Source organism: Lissotriton helveticus, chromosome 2_2 (assembly GCF_964261635.1).
Source record: "Lissotriton helveticus chromosome 2_2, aLisHel1.1, whole genome shotgun sequence".
In the NCBI taxonomy this organism is placed as follows: domain Eukaryota; kingdom Metazoa; phylum Chordata; class Amphibia; order Caudata; family Salamandridae; genus Lissotriton; species Lissotriton helveticus.
The window spans coordinates 171,939,702-171,959,527 of NC_136060.1; the positions used below are offsets into that span (position 1 = coordinate 171,939,702).

The 19,826-nt window shown below is 42.9% G+C and overlaps 1 protein-coding gene across 2 annotated transcripts in view; it reads right to left on the reverse strand.

The window, feature by feature from the left end:
• The window catches only part of TMEM33 (transmembrane protein 33), a 74,753-nt gene that overhangs the window by 51,444 nt on the left and 3,483 nt on the right, over positions 1-19,826 (reverse strand). For both annotated transcript variants that reach the window (XM_078678254.1, XM_078678255.1), the window contains exons 3-6: positions 4,659-4,753; positions 3,728-3,915; positions 2,254-2,321; positions 1,784-1,917 (exon numbers count right to left, since the gene is read on the reverse strand). In XM_078678254.1, coding sequence (XP_078534380.1) covers positions 1,784-1,917; positions 2,254-2,321; positions 3,728-3,915; positions 4,659-4,753 — 485 coding nt within the window. The remainder of the gene's footprint in view (positions 1-1,783; positions 1,918-2,253; positions 2,322-3,727; positions 3,916-4,658; positions 4,754-19,826) is intronic.

Sequence of the window (19,826 nt, forward strand, 5' to 3'; positions counted from 1 at the left end):
AAAAAAAGTACAATGGCTAACGACCAACTTCCTCAAGCTAAATTCACAAAAAACTGAATTTCTCCTAATCTCCCACCCCCCCCAATAAAACACAGGAATGATCACTGCTCTGAATTGCACACCAACGTTGGTGGACTCCACAATATCTCTTGGGATCACATTGGATAAGAACCTTAACATGCAAGCTCACATTAACTTGATGGCCAAAAATGTCCGCTTTCACATTAACTATCTCAGAAAAATTAAGCCATTTATCAAGATCCCCGACCTCAAAACGGCAGTGCAGGCCTTAGTCATCTCAAGGCTAGAATACGGTTGCTCTACCCTCTCAGGTCTTCCCAAAATCTCTACCGCGCCCCTAAAAGCCTGTCTCAACGCCGCAGCAAGACTCATTACAGGATCAAGGAAATTTGACCACATTTCACCACACCTGAAGGCACTCAACTGGCTACCCTATGAAGCTCGTATTCACTTAAAGATTGCTTGCATTACTCACAAGGCGCTACACCAAAACACCCCGCAGTTCCTAGCCCAAACACTTACACTATCTGGGGGGAAACAGACACTCTAGGAGCACAGACAATCTTCTCCTGAAACCCGCAAGGTTCAAAAAGTCTAAAACTTCCAACAGAGCATTTTCGGGAGCGGCGTCAAGAATTTGGATATCTCTTCCCCCATCAATCAAAAAAATTGCCTTGACGCCCCTCTTCAAAAAGGAAGCAAAATCATTCCTGATGAGCAAATTCATAGGGTAATATCCGCAGAAACACCAGGCCAGCTTCAACTTCTATTCATTTATCCTACTCCTCCTTCGTTGATATATCGAGGATATGACTTGCACAAGCTTGAATTTACTCTATTGCGGAATAGTTCCCTACCCTACCTTTATCCACCGAACGTTATTATGTTTTGGATATCATGTCTTGGTGCGTTTGTTTTGTTTGTGTTGCTGTTACCAATTGTGCTTTCCTTCCCTTACGCACTATGTAAAGCGCTCTGTTACCCTACATTGGGTCTGGTTCGCGCTTTAGAAAACTCTAAAAATAAATAAAAATAAAATAAAAATGTAATGGTTTTGTAATGCTTTTTAATGTCTCCACAAAATGTGACTATCACTCCGATTTCTTCATCATACCTCTAGCCTTTATGTAAGCTTTTCATTCAAGAATGTGGGCAATGAAAGCTGGTTTCAGAACACATATGACTATCCATCTTTGTTTTCTGAAGAATGTTCATGGCTATGCAGTATATAAAATGTAGGATCATTCTAAAGACATCTTTAAATAGCTGAGTGTGAAGAGCTGCGTTTGGGACTAAATATTCTGAACCTGTGATTTGGCCAATTATTAAACAGAAAGTGCTATCCATGAACTGCAAGGCTGGTAGTAAGCAGGAAGGTAAATGAAAAATACATGCAATATATTGCATATTTTGGTATTGAAAAAAATGATTGCTGCAGAGGTCCATGGTGGTCCGGAACGCCCAGAGTAAATGTAATTAATGCCAACACATATTAAGAGCCTTTACAGTTTACCTCAAGTAAAGCGATTTTAGAGTTACAGTTAAAAGCAGTTACATTCATTGGCAACATTAAACAATCAGCAATGATGCAAAGGTGCCATACAAAGGACACCCAAGCATATGGCAGATGAAATACACATGGACAATAATTTAAGTGGAGTCAATGAAATGGTCTTTGGCTGCTGGGCTCTTTACTTTATTGTAACATGATTTACACTATAAAACATACTTGTAAACATCCGTCCATATGAGAACATCTTACCTGAAGATCATAAAAACTGTAGCTGGCATCAGGAATATTTCATTGCAGGCAACAAATTTCAGAATATTCATTTGATTAGCATTCAGTTTTTCCAAGATCGATCTGACAAATGGCATGCTGTTGGAACCCTTGGCCTTAAAAAAAGAAAAAAAACATAAGAAAACAAGCAGGAGCCGATTGTCACCAATTAAGAATGTGTTGCTTGGGGGTTGAAGTCTAATTAGAACAAATGTCTGCCAAGTGTAAAAAAAGGTTCATTTGACTAAGGATGTCTGCTTAAGACGCTGCTGTACAATCCCACAAGAGCTACTCTATTACACATGGGCGTTCTCTAGTCCACGGAGCTTCTCTCGTTATTAGTCAGTAGAAGGCAGAGCAATGCATGTATGTGTTCAACCAAAACATTTAAGGCTGTATTCTAAAAGAAAACAATATTGGCAAACAGGCACACTGTCCAGCTGAGCACTTACATCGAGAATCTTCTTGGTGTACGTGGCAGCATGCAGCAAGGAGAAAAGGAGCACTGGAAAAATACTCACTGTGATTATATTAAGGAAAAATAAGCAGCTTGTGTTACAATAATTTCACTGCCATTTGTGGCTCTACAAGCCTGGCAAAAGGATATACATTTGTGAAGTTCACTGAGAAACCCATAGCATTTGTATAGTCTTGAAACAATTAGTTTATATAACAATTAATGCCTACTGTTTCTAAACCATAGGTTTCACCGAAGGAACAGAAGGTACACTTTATAGAAAGTGATGCAGGGGAATGTCCATATAGTCTATGCTACTCCTTTGCCACAAGAAAATACACATCTTTTAGCTTTACTATGGCATCTCCAAAACTACCTACCACTTTACGAAATTTCAATATGATTGTTGCATAATTGGGGTGCATTTAGTAAGAAAGCGCATGTTTGGACCAGACAAAAAAAGAATGTTTCCAATTGGTTCGAACAGTGTTCATAAAGTGGCGATGGTAAAAAATGCTGCTGCTAGGTGGCCACATAACACAGTGATTAATAACACAGTGATTAAGAGTACTTGCCCCTCCTTGTAGTTTGTTAATGTTGGGTGGGGTGGTGGTGGAGGGGGATTCATTGGGAGGGGAGCTTAAAGAACATCACATGTTTCTCTCTGTAGGGTTACTGTTCACAAATTACCTCTTTTGGTTACATCTTTGTAACAACATTGCAAATATTTTGAGGAGCACATTTGAGTCAACAGCTGGATGTAATAAGTGAGTTAAACTGTACTTCTACAAAGGGTGGCAGATATGTTAACTCTTTAAAGAATAGCAATAGACGGCATTAACATATTCAAACGTTTATCTTCAAGCATGAATGCGGACATTTTATATAAACAAGATGGTTTGAAACTAGGGCAGAATGCCACAATCGGGGCAGCTTTTGGACTGAGAAAGTGAGATCTGATGTCAGATTACCATAAATCACCACTGGCTTTAGGTGGCAGCACAAATAAATACAAATAGGCTGCCCTTTAAATGTCTCAATCAATTAATCCCAGTTTGTCACCTAAACACAAGTAGTATGTACCCACCAGAAACCTTTGCAACAAAAATGAAGGTGGGAGGTGATTACTCGTTGTCTGTCCGAGTCCCCCATTTCCGGAATAGTATCCCAACAAACCCAAGGCATACCCTCTCACTCTACTGTCTTCAGGAAAAAAGATGAAGGTCAGCTGTTTAGCCTTCTAAAGACCAGTTCCAGTAGACCCTCACGGTTAGTGAGCGCTACAGAAGCAGTCAGCCAGGTATGGGTGAAACGCTAAGTCTGGGGGTCTGCAGGGCACTGGCACCAAGAATTGGGGTTCGTTCAAGAGGCGCAATCATACAGTTTAACCTTTATCTAGCTAAGCACTTCCAAGATATTTCTATAAAGAAAAATCACGTTTATCAAAAAAACAGCACTGAAAAGGATACTCGTTACTGGGTAAGAATTGACAAATATTAGCGAGTACAAAAGGTAGTGGCAGCTGTCCTCCAACAAAGCCTGGGCCAGGAAGGCTCTGCTGATCTGGAAATGTGGCAATCGCTGGTGTAGTCGGAGAGCGCTGGTGAGAGCATTGGCAAGCAAGGCACGCTGGTAAAAGCTTGATGCTTCGTGCAACCTGTAAATGAACAAACACACATAGCCATTGACAAAGAGTAGTACCAGCAGTCTCCTGCAGCTACAGGTTTGCATCAGACCAACAACTCAGCATCCAACAACAGAGTACCAAAGGCATGCAGTATCCATGCAGGGGCGGCTCCTCCGTTATAGCAGAGGAGCGTCGCCCCACTGCTGGAACAGCAGATGCATGTAAAATAAAATGATAATAAAGCAGTTTATAAAAGTGCTTTATTATCATTTTATTTTACTCTGGAGCTGAGCAACAGCAGAGTCATGAGGGCCGAGCCAGCAGGAGGAGTGGTGGGTTCAGGGCACTTTGATATCTCCAGGCTGTTGCTTGGAGATATCAGCAGGGCTCAGGAGCACAGGCTCCCAGTACCTGCAGGAGCGTGGAACCAGCCCACTTAACCCAATCCCTACGCTTCACTCATGCTGGCTAATACCAGCATGAGAGTAGCGTCTGGACTGGGAGCCGGTGTGAACATAGTCAGAGCAGAAGAGGTAAGTTTTGTTTTCCTTTATTTTTTCCCGCGTGCTACCCCATCGATTTCCCCTGCTAGTGGCCGCCACTGCATCTACGCCAAGTGGCACTTCGAATAACGGCGAGAACATTTAAGTCATGTTAACATGCTTTATTAATTCCTTATTTACTTTCTACATGCATGCAGGCTAGCTTAGAAAAAAAATGGGTTTACGTTGATTGCAATAAAGGCTAAATTGAAAAAATTTTGAAATACATACCCTAATAGGGGGAGGATGAATAAAGCGGAGCAGTAAACTGTGAACCACCGGGAAAGCCACATTGCTGTGTCCAATTTATTAGCCAGCATAAATTGCTAAATAAGAGTAAAAAGACATAAGGAATTAAAACATTTAAAACATTTCCAAGTCAAATCATTAGCTAACGACTGGCAACTAACATTGTTTTCATGATGTGGTACGCAAAAACAATACTTTTACCAATACCAATAGCACAACACATGCCTCAGTGTTTTGTTGTACCACAAACTACGGCAACAGGTTTAAGCAGCACTCAATATACCAGGGGTCCCCAACCATTTCTGTAATATGAGCTACTTATATTTAATGACAGTCACTCCAAGCTACTAATAATAATAGTGTTGTAATAGTGACTACATCAGACATTACATTAATGGCCATAATATGCAAGATTACTAGCAATGATCATCTCCGTGCATCAGGCAGGATTGCCAGCAGTAAGGTTAAACAATCATTTGCAATGCCATAGGTTCTCGCATTTGAGTTTGAGCTATTGACATTGTAAATTAAACTGCCTTTTATTTATGTGTTGTTTTTCAAACAGATAAATAAAAGGCAATGTTAATAGCTTAAACTCTTGCAAATGCGAGACCTATTACAAATGCATGCTATGAAAATCAAAAAAGTGTTAGGAGAGACCGTGTCATAGTTGCAACAGCAGGCAGTTTTTTCTTTTTTTTTTAAAAACAACAAGGGAACCCAAAGAAGTGGGCAAGGGACCTTGGGAGTCAATATTATTAAGGCAACAGTGGTCCCTTACAAATAATAATGCTTAATCAATAAATATAGACAAAGTCGTTGCTATATTTGAAAACGACATGCCCAGCCAGGCAGAGGTCTTAGTATTTACTTTTCAATCAATGTAAAACATGAATAACACACAATATACAAGACAGGGCACAAGCCTGTACCCAGTCAATCACACAAGAAATATCAGGACAGGGAACAATTAAAGGGAACAAACAAAAGGGCTTAGGCAAGAGCTTAACGTTCTGTAAACTTGTTAATCGCACAGTTTTGATTATAAAACAGAACAATAGTGACACCTTCACACTTTTAAAGGGCAAATAAATCATTCCCTGTGTGTAAGGTGCTCATAGTTGTCGACGGCGTTTCGATCCGTTTTACAAATTCTACGGATCTCATCAGGACATTTAATGTATGCCTAATAGAAAAGCAGCCTCATTTGCCAAGAGGGAAGCCAAGGGGGTCAAGGCTTATTGTGTACCCGATCACAGGAATTTCCGGGCGGGCTGTTGCTGTGACCTGTTGGGGTCAGCTTGGATTCGATTCTGGTTAGCAATGTGCTTGTGTAAGACTGAAGAAGGGCCAAGGTTTGGCCAGTCAAAGAACGTCAGGCGGACCACAATCGGGAATATAGGGACATTCAAGATAGTCTGGTACGATAACCAATAGTAAGGAAGCAGTGCTGCTCAATCGCGGGTGCCGGTTGTTGAGCAGCACTGCATCCTTACTATCGGTTATCGTACCGGACTATCTTGAACGTTCCTATATTCCAGTTTGTGGTCCGCCTGACGTTCTTTGACTGGCCAAACTTTGGCCCTTCTTCAGTCTTACACAAGCGCATTGCTAACCGGAATCGAATCCAAGCTGACCCCAACAGGTCACAGCAACAGACCTCCCGGAAATTCCTGCGATCGGGTACACAATAAGCCTTGAACCCCTTGGCTTCCCTCTTGGCAAATGAGGCTGCTTTTCTATTAGGCATACATTAAATGTCCTGATGAGATCCGTAGAATGTGTTAAACGGATCGAAACGCCGTCGACAACTATGAGCACCTTACACACATGGAATGATTTATTTGCCCTTTAAAAGTGTGAAGGTGTCAATATTGTTCTGTTTTATAATCAAAACTGTGCGATTAACAAGTTTACAGAGCGTTAAGCTCTTGCCTAAGCCCTTTTGTTTGTTCCCTTTAATTGTTCCCTGTACCGATATTTCTTGTGTGATTGACTGGGTACAGGCTTGTGCCCTGTCTTGTATATTGTGTGTTATTCATGTTTTACATTGATTGAAAAGTAAATACAAAGACCTCTGCCCGGCTGGGCAGGTCGTTTTCAAATATAGCAACGACTTTGTTTATATTTATTGATTAAGCATTATTATTTGTAAGGGACCACTGTTTCCTTAGCAACAGCAGGCAGGACAAAGCTATTTGAGAAAATAGTGCTCAGAAGCAGTAATTAAAGCCTACCGAGCAAGAACAATAACAGGGTATGTTGCCATGGGAGGTTACAAAAGGAGACCCGACGAGGAGCAAAAGCTCAATGATGAAGCATGACATCCTTCGGGGTGTGTGAGGGCATCAAGATGAGGACACACTGCCGCCCACAATTAGAGTAGCACACAACAAGAGTACCTCTTACTGGCCTTCTTTTTCTCTCTCTCGCTACTTAGGAATGGTGACTCCCTTTTGGTATAGTTATAGGTTACAAAAGGAGACATGGCGGTACTAAGGAGGGACTACTAAGCCTTTTGACCAATGAACAGCCACAGTTTACAGTGGACAATTATTTATTTATTTTTAAAGTTTTATATAGCGCTAGCTTGACCCGTGGGTATCAGAGCGCTTTACATACACAAAGGACAAGAAAAATTTGAATTGCATCGCAGGATAAGAGGGAGCATAAAGATATAAGCAATAACATAATACTTATGAATACAGTGAAAGGGAGATAAAAGTAGGTGGTTGCAACAGTCAGATAACCACCCATCCTTGAAGGTCAAGTGAGAGGATAGTCCACTAGGTATTAAGTCCATCATTGCATCCCAATGACTTGTAACCGTCTAGCCTAATATCAGCAACATGGTAGAAGGCACTTCCCGGGCACTACCTTTCCCATAGCTTATATTTTGTGAATACTCTGCCCATTCAACCAATTTTTGTATCATAGAGAACTGAGTATCCCAAAAGCGGTACTGGAGGCTTAGACTCAATTATAGAACAACTTGGATAGATTTAATGCAGCCTCCCAGTGGAGTCATTCCATACTTACCCTACACTTCACTTCACTTTCCACCCTTTAAAAAGTCATGTTTGTTTTCAAGGGGGAACACTTTGAATGTCTCACATCCTCGACACAATCAATGAAAAATGTGGACTGACCATGCTCTACATAAACAAGCATTGAAAATGCAACAGGTCTCACCTTTGCTTAAGTTAAAGCCATTGGCTTTGCTAATGGTATTGTATAGCAAAGCAAATGGCTTTAACTTAATAAAAGGCAAGACCTATTGCATTTTTAATGCTGGTTAGATCTGCCGCAGGATTTTGGAAAGCCGCCAGCTCTACTTTAAATATTAACAGTTAAAGGAATTTTATAACCAGCTCAGGGTAGACATTTTTTTCCTGGATAAAATTCCCCTTTTAGAGGTGATCAATTGGACTGACAGTAGGATAAGGCATATTTATAAGATTCTATTGAACAGTATGCCGGTCAATCTTGAGAAGACTAAACAAATTGGGCTAAGAAACTAGAGGAAGGAGACACAGATCTATGTATTTCACTTGGACTAGCAGCAAAGATCTTACTCTCAGGTAACTTGAAGGCCCAACATTATAAGACAATATTTAATTTGCATTTGAAACGTCTATGCTATATGGGTGGGGCAAAAGAGAAGCTGATAAGTGCCCTAGGTGCTGGGGCGGTCCCGCTGAGTTTGCCCACATGTTCTATCGCTGTGATAAGTTACAACAGGTTGGAGATATTTTGGGGGAAATTGTTTGATAGAAAGATTTGTGTCGGCCCATTAATGATGATACTTGGGTATGACAAGAACAGCAGATTAGACTAGACTCAGATTAACTTTATTTTCATTTCTGTCGCAGTTGCTAGGTCATTAATTGCAACAAGTTGGAAAGATCCAGAGCCCGCTACGTTTCAGGCATGATTGGGATGATATAGAACCAAGAAAGAACCTAAAATAACTGAAGGGTGGATGGGCTAAGAAGTGGGGACATAAGATCTGGTCTACCATGTCGAATTGGTGACCGGTTATAGACACTGGCGTGCCTCTGACTCTTTAAAAAAGCAAAGTGAAGAAGTGATGGGAGAGAGCAGGGGTGGGGAGACGGAAACAAGGCAGAGGGGGAGAGTGACAAGCAGGGGTGTCAGGGGTCGAGCCAGAGATCGAGGGGAGACGGAAACAAGGCAGAGGAAGAGAGTGACACACAGGGGTCAGGCGTTGAGGGATGGGAGGCGGAACCTAGAGGAGAGAGACGTACACACACATAGAAGTGAAGTGGAATAGAGGGTGAGATGGAAACCAGGGCAGCGGGAGGGAGATATACAAAAGTCCTTTTTTGTTTTTAAACATACTTTATTGGTATTTAAGTATCAACAGTACAGATTTAATTCATCTCTTAGTAATAGACATTGCTGGTTAACAGTTCAAAGTGCTATTCCTAGCTGATTAGCTAGTCACTTATCTCTACTGGCTATGTGACTTTCCGCTGTACTATGAAACTCTAGGTGTAAGGGGCTGCCATCCAATCTAACCGTTCCCTCCTCCTCCCCCCCCCCCCCACCCCTCGCTGCTGTTGACTAACCTGCCACTATGTCTCTCGCTGCACGTGAGATCTGGGTCTCACTCTTTACAGGCTAAGCCGGAGGCCGGACTCATGCAAACCTCCAGGTCTGTAGATGTTAGGGTGCTATGGTCCGCTTATAACGCCCCCTCTCTCTCCCCTCCTGTTTCTGGTTATTAGGGCTGCCCCCCCAAAATCCTTATATGTTTGAGTATATTTTCTTAGGTCTCGCATTAGCTAAGACTTTTTGATTTTGATTATGCGGACTCACAGGGGCTTTCAGCCAGGCCGCTTCATTCATTGGTTCATTATTGAGTCATTCACATTTTTCTTCAGCCTCCTGCAGTATGGGGCAGCAGTACAACAGCTGTTGGCTATCTTCACTGAGAGTGATGGCATTCTGCCCACTAACAAGACACACATTCACACACAATGTTGTTACCTTGAGTACCAGGGACTACTATGACAATGTGTGCTTCGTGAGACCCAACAAACCTGAGGGCCCATCAGCTTTTCCAACAATAAGTTTAGGGAAAGTGCCCTTTTTGGATGGTCATCCCCAACATTTTGCTCTGGATGAATAGAACTGAAAGTGCACTGGGACCTGCTAACCAGGCCCCAGGGACAGTGATCTTTCCCCTAAAAGTAATGTAAATCGGTACACGCTGATCTGGCGAGACATTTAGTGTGTGGCTTTGAAAAGCCGACCACAGCTTTTGGGCTGGCATAGAGCGAGCGTTTACGCGTACAATGACGAGCAGAGGTGCCATCTGGCTTTCCTCTCTCGTCATAGTGGGCTCACATTGCATACCACTCGCCAGCCTGCTTTCACTTTTGCCGTTGTGCGTGCGACTTTACCCGAAGGTGTCAGAGCGCTTTATAGAAGTGCTCCCCCCATTAGTCCCTCCTCCTCGTCGTTGCTTGTTTTCTCAGCTCACTCCCTTATGGACTCCTCTCCTTGTCAGTGATCCTCCCTTCAAACCTTGGCTTACACCCACCCGTCCTCTCTGGTTCGTTTTTGCTTGCCCATTTACCCTTGCGTGCCCCACTCTCCCTGTGCTGCTAGTTGCTTCTCGCACGCACTGTCCCCGTTGCTTCTTCCCCTCCCGCCCTCAGTGTCGCCTCTCTACATACCGTCTCCCTCAGCGTCTCCAAGCAGTTTGAGTACCTCGCACCCACTTCCTTCTCCGGCTCTCTAGTAGCCTGCTAGCACTGCAATCTGTCACCCACCCTCGTCTCCACAGCACAGGAGTATGGCCTCTGCTGCTTTAGTCCTCCTCGTCTTCTGTGAACAATAATGGGAGTCACAGCACGAAATTGATGCTGTGCGAGGCCTCTGGTGGTAATTTCCACCTGGTCATTTTTAACTTGCCCTAAATTGGCTGGTAAAGAGAACGCTTGAAGGGTGATTTACGGTACAATAAGTCCTCCTCCTCTCTCACACTGTCTTCTCCGATTTCACTGCAAATTATCCTAAGCAGAAAGAGATCTGGACAAACGTCTTTTTCTTTGTTTACATTTGCTTCACAATGAAAGCTTAAGAAAATGCTTAACACAGCATCCATGAAAACTATTCACCCGTCTACACGAATTAACACGGAGGTTCAAGCCAAGTGTTGTTTGTATATGGCTCAAAGAGCCAGTTGAGAGCCCTGAAAATATAACAAGGAGGCAGCTATATCTTGGTCCCAGGTTATCGCTTGGTAACTACATTTAATTCGGGAAAAATACTCATTACACACAAGGGCAAAAATGTATTTCGTGTGGTTGACAAAAAACAGTGCAGTGAGCAGCGAGTTTTAATCACACTCTGCAGAACAGCCTCACAAAAGAGAGGCAGAGTGATATTGTACAGATCATTGCTGCCTGGCCTTCCAGCAGAGAAGAAACACGGGTCTCATTCTGGGTATTTATTATCTCAAGAAACTAAGTTAACAAGCATTTGCAATGCAATAGGTCTCGCAGTTGTGAGAATTTGAGCTATTGGCATTGTAAATGGCAATGGCTTTTATTTATGTGTTGGTTTTTAAAACATAAATAAAAGGCAGTCATTTACAATGCCAATAGCTTAATCTCTCGTAAATGCGAGACCTATCGCATTGCAAATGCCTGTTCTATTTTTTACGGAGATTTATATAGCGCAAACTTGACCAGGTATCAGAGCGCTTTACATAGCACCAGTTACGTTACATGAGGACACATTCATTTTTGTTAGGCATGGGGAGATTACGCGATTTGCCCAGAATCACAGGATGTTCAGCATCATTGCCGAGACTCGAACCCAGTTCCCCAGATTCGAGGTCGACCGCCCTAGCCGTTAGGCCAACTCCTCTTCCCTTAGACTTGCTAAGTGTTCCAGATAAGTGGTTTCATCCTGCGGAGTAATATTCCCTTACAGCCCCAGGCTAATAAGAGGGGCGTGTCGAGCAGACGCGTGGCTTTCACGCCAGGAACCAAGCATTGACCACTGCACATTATTGGTGAAGGCAATAGAGTGGTTTCCTTACTGTTTGCCTCAGATATTTCTACCCAACTACCCAATTCCACCTGAACACCATGGCAGGTGCTTAAAATGAGTATTAGGAGTCCATGGAATAGGAACAGTCATTCCTCCCCTTCATGAAGAATTGGTGGATGCCATCAACACATTCCTTGAGAGAGCGGTCTCTTCGGCTTTGGTGTCCCAGTGTCAGAAAATTGTTGAACTGCATGATGCAGTATTTTACCCCCGCATGGGGAAGGTCTGAGGCTTGTGAGGAAAGGGTTGTGAGCATATGTTCCTCCTTTGCAAACACATATATACACACATCCGTCAGTAAGGTTAATTCCTTTTTTTGAATGTAGCACAATATAAGTAGGTTGGAGTGAAAGTAGTTCTTTTTGTTTTTCACTTGATTGAGTCCATTTCACTCATCGTTTTTTCATAGTGAACATTGTAAGAGAGAGAGGGGGGAGAACAGCAGACACGTGTTTCGCCCCGTGTGGCGAGTAAAGCCAGGGTTTTCTCAAGGCTATTTATATTTTTCCATTAAGACAAGCTATCAACGTCAATTTCATACATTTTCAAGACTTGTAATGTGACATTGTTAAAAACATCCAAATTTGTAAAAATGTTTAAATAAAGTATCACGTCTAGTGACCGGGTAAATCCGCTGCCTCCCTCTTACCACTGAGGGTTCCCCTAAGGGCAAAGGGAAAGCCAGACCAGTCACCAAAGTTAGGAGGACCTCTACCCCCTCAGACGCATTTGCAAGCCTTCTTAAAGAGGAGTCTTGAGGTCCTAGAGGCTCAGGACGATTCCCAACATGGATGGACTCCCGATGAGAATTCCTAGTCGCCTCAGGGAACAGATGAGAATACCGGGGAGGATTCAGACACTCATGATGGGGACTTGGGTGACATACATGGCCCGAGTACAACATGGAAACCAGAGGGCGGCGCCAAGAAGCCCCGATTGGAGGATAAGGACGTAAAAGGCTCTTCCGGGGTTCTGAGTATGCTGGCCCTAGAGGATATTTATCACCCCAGCTCCGCGTACTGGTTTCCTGCCTCCAATGTGGTGTGGTATGTACCCAGCCATATTAGAAAGCTCATGAACAAAGAGGTACAGGGGGGTTTCGGAGTGCTGAGTGCCCTAGACACTTTTTAGCCAGGAAAGGGGCATGTACTCCAGATATCAACCAAAATGGTGACGTTATCACCAAGTTTATAAAAGACCTTAAGAAGGACCTTGACCAATCCAGGCGGTTTTGCCAGGATAACGTTCTTGACGTCCTGGGGCTGCTTACCAAAATTCTTGATATGGCAAAGAGTTCGAAAACATGAGGGACCCGCCTATTCCGTCAGGGTGAGCCCGGTTGGTCTTTTGTCAAGATACAACCAACATTGGGTGAGTTGGCCACCACAGAAGCCGACCCTGTGGCGAATGGGGTCTCTTTGGAGATCCCTTCATTAAGGAGCTTTAGCGCTTCGTCAATACCATTTTGTCACTTGGCAAGGCGCAGCAATCCATTCGGAAGGCATTCAACCAAGAGATTCTTGATGGGGCCGGAAGAAGTGGGAAACACTCCATCGGACAGGCATATACCCCCATAAACTCCAGACAAGACGCTCCATCCAGTGGCAAGACCAAAACAAATTTGGAGGGTTCTCGCCCTCGAGCTTGAGGCAGAGGTCAGGGAGGTAAAGCAGCCTTCCGAAGAGCCAGCAATAAGCCAGGTGGCCCCACCAGTAAGCAATATCCCTTCCTCCCTACACAGGGTGGGGGCAGGTTTCAGTAGTTCATATTGAAACTGGGCATCCACCACAGGGAACACATGGCTGCTTCAAACAGTGAGGGGTTTCTACAAAGAGTTCTATATTACTCCCCAGCAACGTTCCCATCCTATATCCGGGGTGTTTTCGCAAGAGGGAACATGGGTGGTAGACAGAGGTGGCGGAGTGTTTTCTCAAGAGGGAACATGGGTGGTAGACTGAGAGGTGGCAGAGCTTCTAGAGAAAGGAGCAATCTTTCAGTCTGTTCTTCATCCCAGGGGGTTCCTGAGCAATATTTTCTTTGTAGAAAAGAAAGACAAAAGGTTACAGGCAGTCAAACTTGAAAGACTTCAACTGCCGGTTGATGTTTCGCCATTTCAAAATGGAGGGAATACACCTCCTCAGGGAAATTCTGCTACCAAACGATCGGTTGGGGAGACTCTAGCTCAAGGACATCTACTTCACCATTCTGATCCCCCCCCCCCCCCCCACCCCACAGATGTTTTCTACAGTTTGAATGGGCAGACAGATGTTCGAATTCACACGCCTTCCATGCGGTCTGTCCTCAGCACCTTTGTGTTTCACCAAGGTGCTGCGGCCCATCACGGAACGGCTACATGCATGAAGGGTGTGAGGCTAAGAGTGAATCAGACTCTACATTTAAGATCTTTTACTTTAAACAAGTTTCTGGCATGGCGTCATAAATTGTCAAGCAGCTATTAAAGTAGCATAATCTGAGCCTCCGGTTCCAACATAAAATATAACATTTCCCAGCTATCGTGAAGGAAAGTGTCAATTCTATTAAGGCCACTGAGGAGAGGATTATCCCTCAAGAGTTGTGGCATTCTATTACACTTCCTTTCTCCTATGAAGCCAGCGGCAATCTTGATAAGTAGATTTACAAATGATACTGTGACGCCATGGGTTAATGATTTGTTACAATGTTGTTTTCTTGCAAAGTATTGACAAGTTTAATGAATATCTTGCTTTTCTGACACTGTGTCGATAACAATGATGTGTGGTTGGAGTGATGGTTATTGTACTTCAAACCAGAAGCAAGAATTCTGAAAGAAAAGCTTGGAACAGAGTTACTGCAAAGCCCCCATGGGATTTGTAGGCTTTGAAAAACTGCTATTTGTTAAGGTTGCCGAGTAAATAAACAGAGAGATAATCATAATTCTCACTTCCAGGTCATTATTACAATTGAAACTTTTCTTCATGACATCTAGGACATTTTATATTCTTTTAATAATCAGTTCAAAGAGCAAAATGATTCAGAATCCAATTGCTAATTACAGAAATCCTCTTGTCCCGACTTCTACCTAAAGAGGACATGGACCAAAACATACAAGTTCACAGCTTTTTAAAATAACTTAAACAGGTCTAGAGTAGGGACAGTTTGAGGTGACCGTGTGAAATGGCGGAATTTAGTATGTTTCAATTTATTTTTCAAGTTCTCATATTTTTACCCTGCTACAGAGCTCCTACTGGCAGTGCACCATTTTATATTTAGAATTGGTACTTGTTATATAAAGGTAAAAAAAGATCCATGCATGACTTACATTAACCCACTTTTATACAGGAGGATGATTGAACTTGTGACCAACAAACTACAAATCTTTGCATTTAGTGCATTAACCCCCTTAAAGTATTTCACTAGAGTTTGAATCTGTGACCTTCACGAAAATACGCAAATCCTTCTAATAGGTGCATTTGCACAGTTTTGTGACTGGGATTAAAACTCAAACTATATGTCTGAAGTACTGGTACCACTCAACAGCAAATTACACAGTCACATTCACAAAGCACCTACATCCCATTTTTAACACACAACATACAAGTCAACATACAAGTCAACATTGAAAAATTTAGAACATTCTTTTCCCTTTCCTTCTCATCTTTATGAGCTCTGGTTCCCTCACTTATAGACTCATTTCCATCATATTTTTGCTGCTATTTACTATTCACTTTATTTTTCTCTGTTTATTTCTCTTCATTGGTCTCCTATAGCTTGGTCCGCCCTCTCATCTTGTTCTCTCCTTCCTCTTGAAGTGACATGTGGAGCAGAAGGACTTCAAGAGCAGCTGCTACTGACTATAAAGATCTCTCTAGAAAGGAGAGGCCGAGAAGAGCATCTGACTGCCCCGTGAACATCTGCTAAGACAGGCACCCGGCAAAGCAATAGGGGCACGCACACGCACTGTAGACACACCTTTTACAGACAGACACACTCACACAGAGCCCTTCAAAGACAAGCTTACCCTTGGTTTGCATGGGCACACATGAAGCTTCTGCCTATACTAGGAGACGCCTATACAATGAGATGCAAAGGGAGAGGAAAGGAGCATAGGTGGAGAGCTAAAGAGCATAGGTGCAGAGTAGACTTGATGTTGAAACTGCAGGGGAACATGCTGCTGACAAAGGAGGTAGTGTGGAGGCAACTACCAGGGAACGTGTAGAAAAACTCAGGGGAGATCTCTGCAAGCGGGTGTGAGCCCTATAGCCCTGAATTCACAAGGAATGGTGGGAAGTTATGGAGAGCCATCATGGAGCAGAGAACGAGCTAATACTTAAATGAGGTCAGGGATCAGCATGGATGATCAGATGGTGAGAGGAGGGATTGCATTAATGGGATAAGATTGCTATACAACAGGTCTAGAGAGACCTGTGGATGAGTAAGGGTTCCCTTGAGGAACTCGGTAAAGAGGCCTGGGCAGTTTCAGGACAAGTGGTGAAGGGAGACAGGGGACAAAGCCAGGTACTCTCAATCTATAAATCCGCCCTAAAGCACTCCATTCAGAACCATACGTCCTTCTGCAGCTGAACCCCAGCACCTTATCCAAACAGGTGAAGGAGGAACCATCCCTGGACACAGAGCTGAACATGCCAATACTGCAGAGTAAGCAGGTGAAACCTGCTCGGGTGTGGAATTTACTAAAATAACTACATGTCTGTGGGGCTGGTTCCTTCATAAATCTACTTGTCCTGTAACAAATTCCACTTGCCCCTTTGGTGCCATGTAGTGCAGTGACAAATTATGGAAGCATCTCATTATATAAGAGCTAGGATAACGCCTCTCTAATTATGCCAGGGCTCATACCATAGTAGGGTTTGAATACGCTCAATCCCCTTATGTTGCCACGTTTCAGCAGATCTACATACTGGGGCTGAAGGTAGTGGTAGGCAATAGTTCCAGGGTTAGAATGCCCTTCTTGTGTCTTATTACTCGCTGGGTCTGTTCTTTATGTTTAGTCTTCACACCCTTCCCACACTGGACACACGCCTCTTTTCATATGAGAAAATATCGATGATGACAAGTATGTAGGCAAGCTGGTGAGAACCTGCCAGTAGCTCCTCCGGTGGTGCACACGTGAGATACTTCCTCATTTCTCCACACTTTTTCCTTTGTGGTACACATACACTCTAGTTTTGAGTGCTGTTTGTTTAGTGCTCTGACTGATTACTGGTTTCTCCCTTCTTGGTTGCTTTAAATTATTAATCATTTAGGCACAAGGGATTAGGTCAGAGTTCATAAAAGAGCATCTGAGTTTGTGAAAAGATAAAAATATCGCCCCATACCAATCCTATATAAAGAAGTTGATGAGTGCCCAAAAGTGCCGGGTCTGTGATGTTTGATTTTACAAAAACCATGCCAAAAACAAGCCACACATTGACAAAACTAAAAAGCTGACCATTAACCCCTTCAGTGCTGCGCGAATTCCGCTGCGGTGCTGAAGGTTCTAAAGAACCAATGGACTCATGACGGAACGGTTCCGTCATGAGCACAGGCCAACCGACGCTCATGACGGAACCGTTCCGTCATGAGCACTGAAGGGGTTAATTTCAGACCTTCTGACTTGCCAATGCTTGTTTATTTGCGTGTTCCATAATCTTAGTGAAATTGGTTACACTAATTTTTCCATTATGAATATTTTTGGTAAATACTAGCATGTATCAATACATGTTACTAAATGATGCTGCAAATAAATGATACATTACATTTACAGTAGTTTAGCAAAATGTTTTTTTCCTGCTTTCAATTTTTTATGAACATTTTATTTTGAAAGCAGAGAATCATCAATCTTGCTTTCCAGCTTCTGCACATATTTGCACCAAATCAGAGACCATTCTGGGGGCATTATACATACCCTCATATTGCTAAACTTTGAAAACATGTGTGCACATTTTTATACTGGAACCACTGTCAGTAGTGCAGTCAGGTCTCACAACATTTACTTAGAGCGCTTACCCTAATAATAAAGGCTTTCAATGAATGAACCATGAATACAAATTTGAACAGCATTACCATATGGGCAAAAATATTATCCTAACTGCAGACAGTGCCCTTCCCTGATCCATAATGTGGTACTGCAAACTGGCAACCAAAGGATTTGTGCTGTAGAGGGTTGGGCCTACTTGTCCCAAGGCCAAAATACACAAGAAAAGTTGTTGCTCTTGATCCCAAACTATGTCCTGGGCGTACGGCTATAGGAATTCCACATCTGAGCTGCTGTAGAGTTGCACAGCTTGGCTGAGGACACCATTGGCAGACAGAGGCTTCTGAGCTCCAGGACAAGCAAAAGGCATGGAAGTGTGTCCAGATACAATCAAAAGGCCTTATAAAAAGAGATCCCAGGGACATCATTAAAAGTACAAATTTGACTTGGATTGGATCGAGCAAGGAATATGACAGATGAGAAGGAAAGGGAGCCGAGGCCTTCAAACAGCTTACCGCAGGAACCCAAAGGGCAGGGATGATGGACCACATTCCCTCCTCAGCCTCATAAATGACAATGCTGGAGCATAATGCAAAGAGCTGCATCGTCTTCCCCTAACTCGCAGTTTTTACGAGGATCTCGAACTCCAGTATGTGTGCACGACTGCATTTGAATAAAAGGAGGATAGAATGCTCAGTGATCCCTGTGAGCCCACCCAAAGGCTGTTAAACAATAGGATAGGTTTTATCTGGGTGAGGGCGCATAGTTCCTCCAGCCAATCCCTGACTTGAGAACAGTCATCGAACTCAGGACAATCACAGGCCTTCAAGTAATTCCCGCATGGTTGCCAATTGTTTCTGCTGCACTGACTGGCTGGGATCATCGGGGTTCCATAGCTCTGTGCTTTCTTACAGTAATTCCATTTCTAGTTGCCCATAGACAATCAAGACTTTAAGACTTCATGTCAGTGACTGAAATCCACATTGCTCGTGCTTCGGGTGAAATAAATATCCCACCCCTGCTACTTTGTGACAACTGATTCGGAGAGGCTACACATGTACTAAATTTGTCATCTACACAGTTTCTTTTTGTTGCGGCAGGACCTGACAAACGTTATGGAAATTCTGTTTTTTCACAACGGAGGCAATACTGACCTTCAACAGCACTAAATGAACTTTGGGCTTCTCTGGACAAATTACTGTGCAGTGAGTCCTCAGAGTACAGGCAGTGACTGTACATGACTGTCCCTGTTCATTAAGATTTGTAAAGAATAACTTATCCAGAACAAGGTAACGTGTAGTTCTATTTAGAGGGTCTGATAGCATAGGCAACCCCAAACATGTTTCCTCAAACTCCACCTTTTTATCCCAGCTGCCACTCGCTCAAATACCAACTTTCCACAATACAAGTAACTACGTATGCGCTATATTTCACCTCAAGGTCTATTGCTCACATTCCATTCCACTGTTCAACAAAAGAGCAGTGCCACACACGTTCCCCTTAACAAATGTCTCAAATGCGATATAATTGAGCTTATTAAAATTTTTTATCATATAATGGACATGCAGAAAGACAAAAACTGTAATAAGTTATCTTAACAAGGGTATACATTTTCAGTACAATATGAACATTAAAAAAAAGCTCCCCTGTACTACACAATGACACAACATGCTTTACCCTTTCACTCCAAGTATGCCAGTGTGGTGTGTAAGATTTGTTCATTCTTTGGTACGGGAACAAAGAGCATTGTCATACAGAGGCTCAACTCATTCTACTTCAATTGAAGAGCTTATCCTCTCAATGGTTTTCACCTCAGACTCCAACGAACCGAAGAACACATCGCAATTTAACTCAGTCTTATTCCACTGTGCCCCCCCACATTTGCCTTTCCAGTTAAATCCACATATCTTTATATCTTTCCTTTGTACACATCCACTTCCTGCTGTATTTTCCCATAATCAACCACTGACTCTTTCCACATTTTTGCAAACACAAAGGAAAAAAATCTAAAACCAAGTTTTTGCCTCTTCAAAAATTCAAAATAGATACACCAGACATCACTGGGCGTATTTCTGTAATTTGGAATTGAAACTTAAAGCCCATCCATG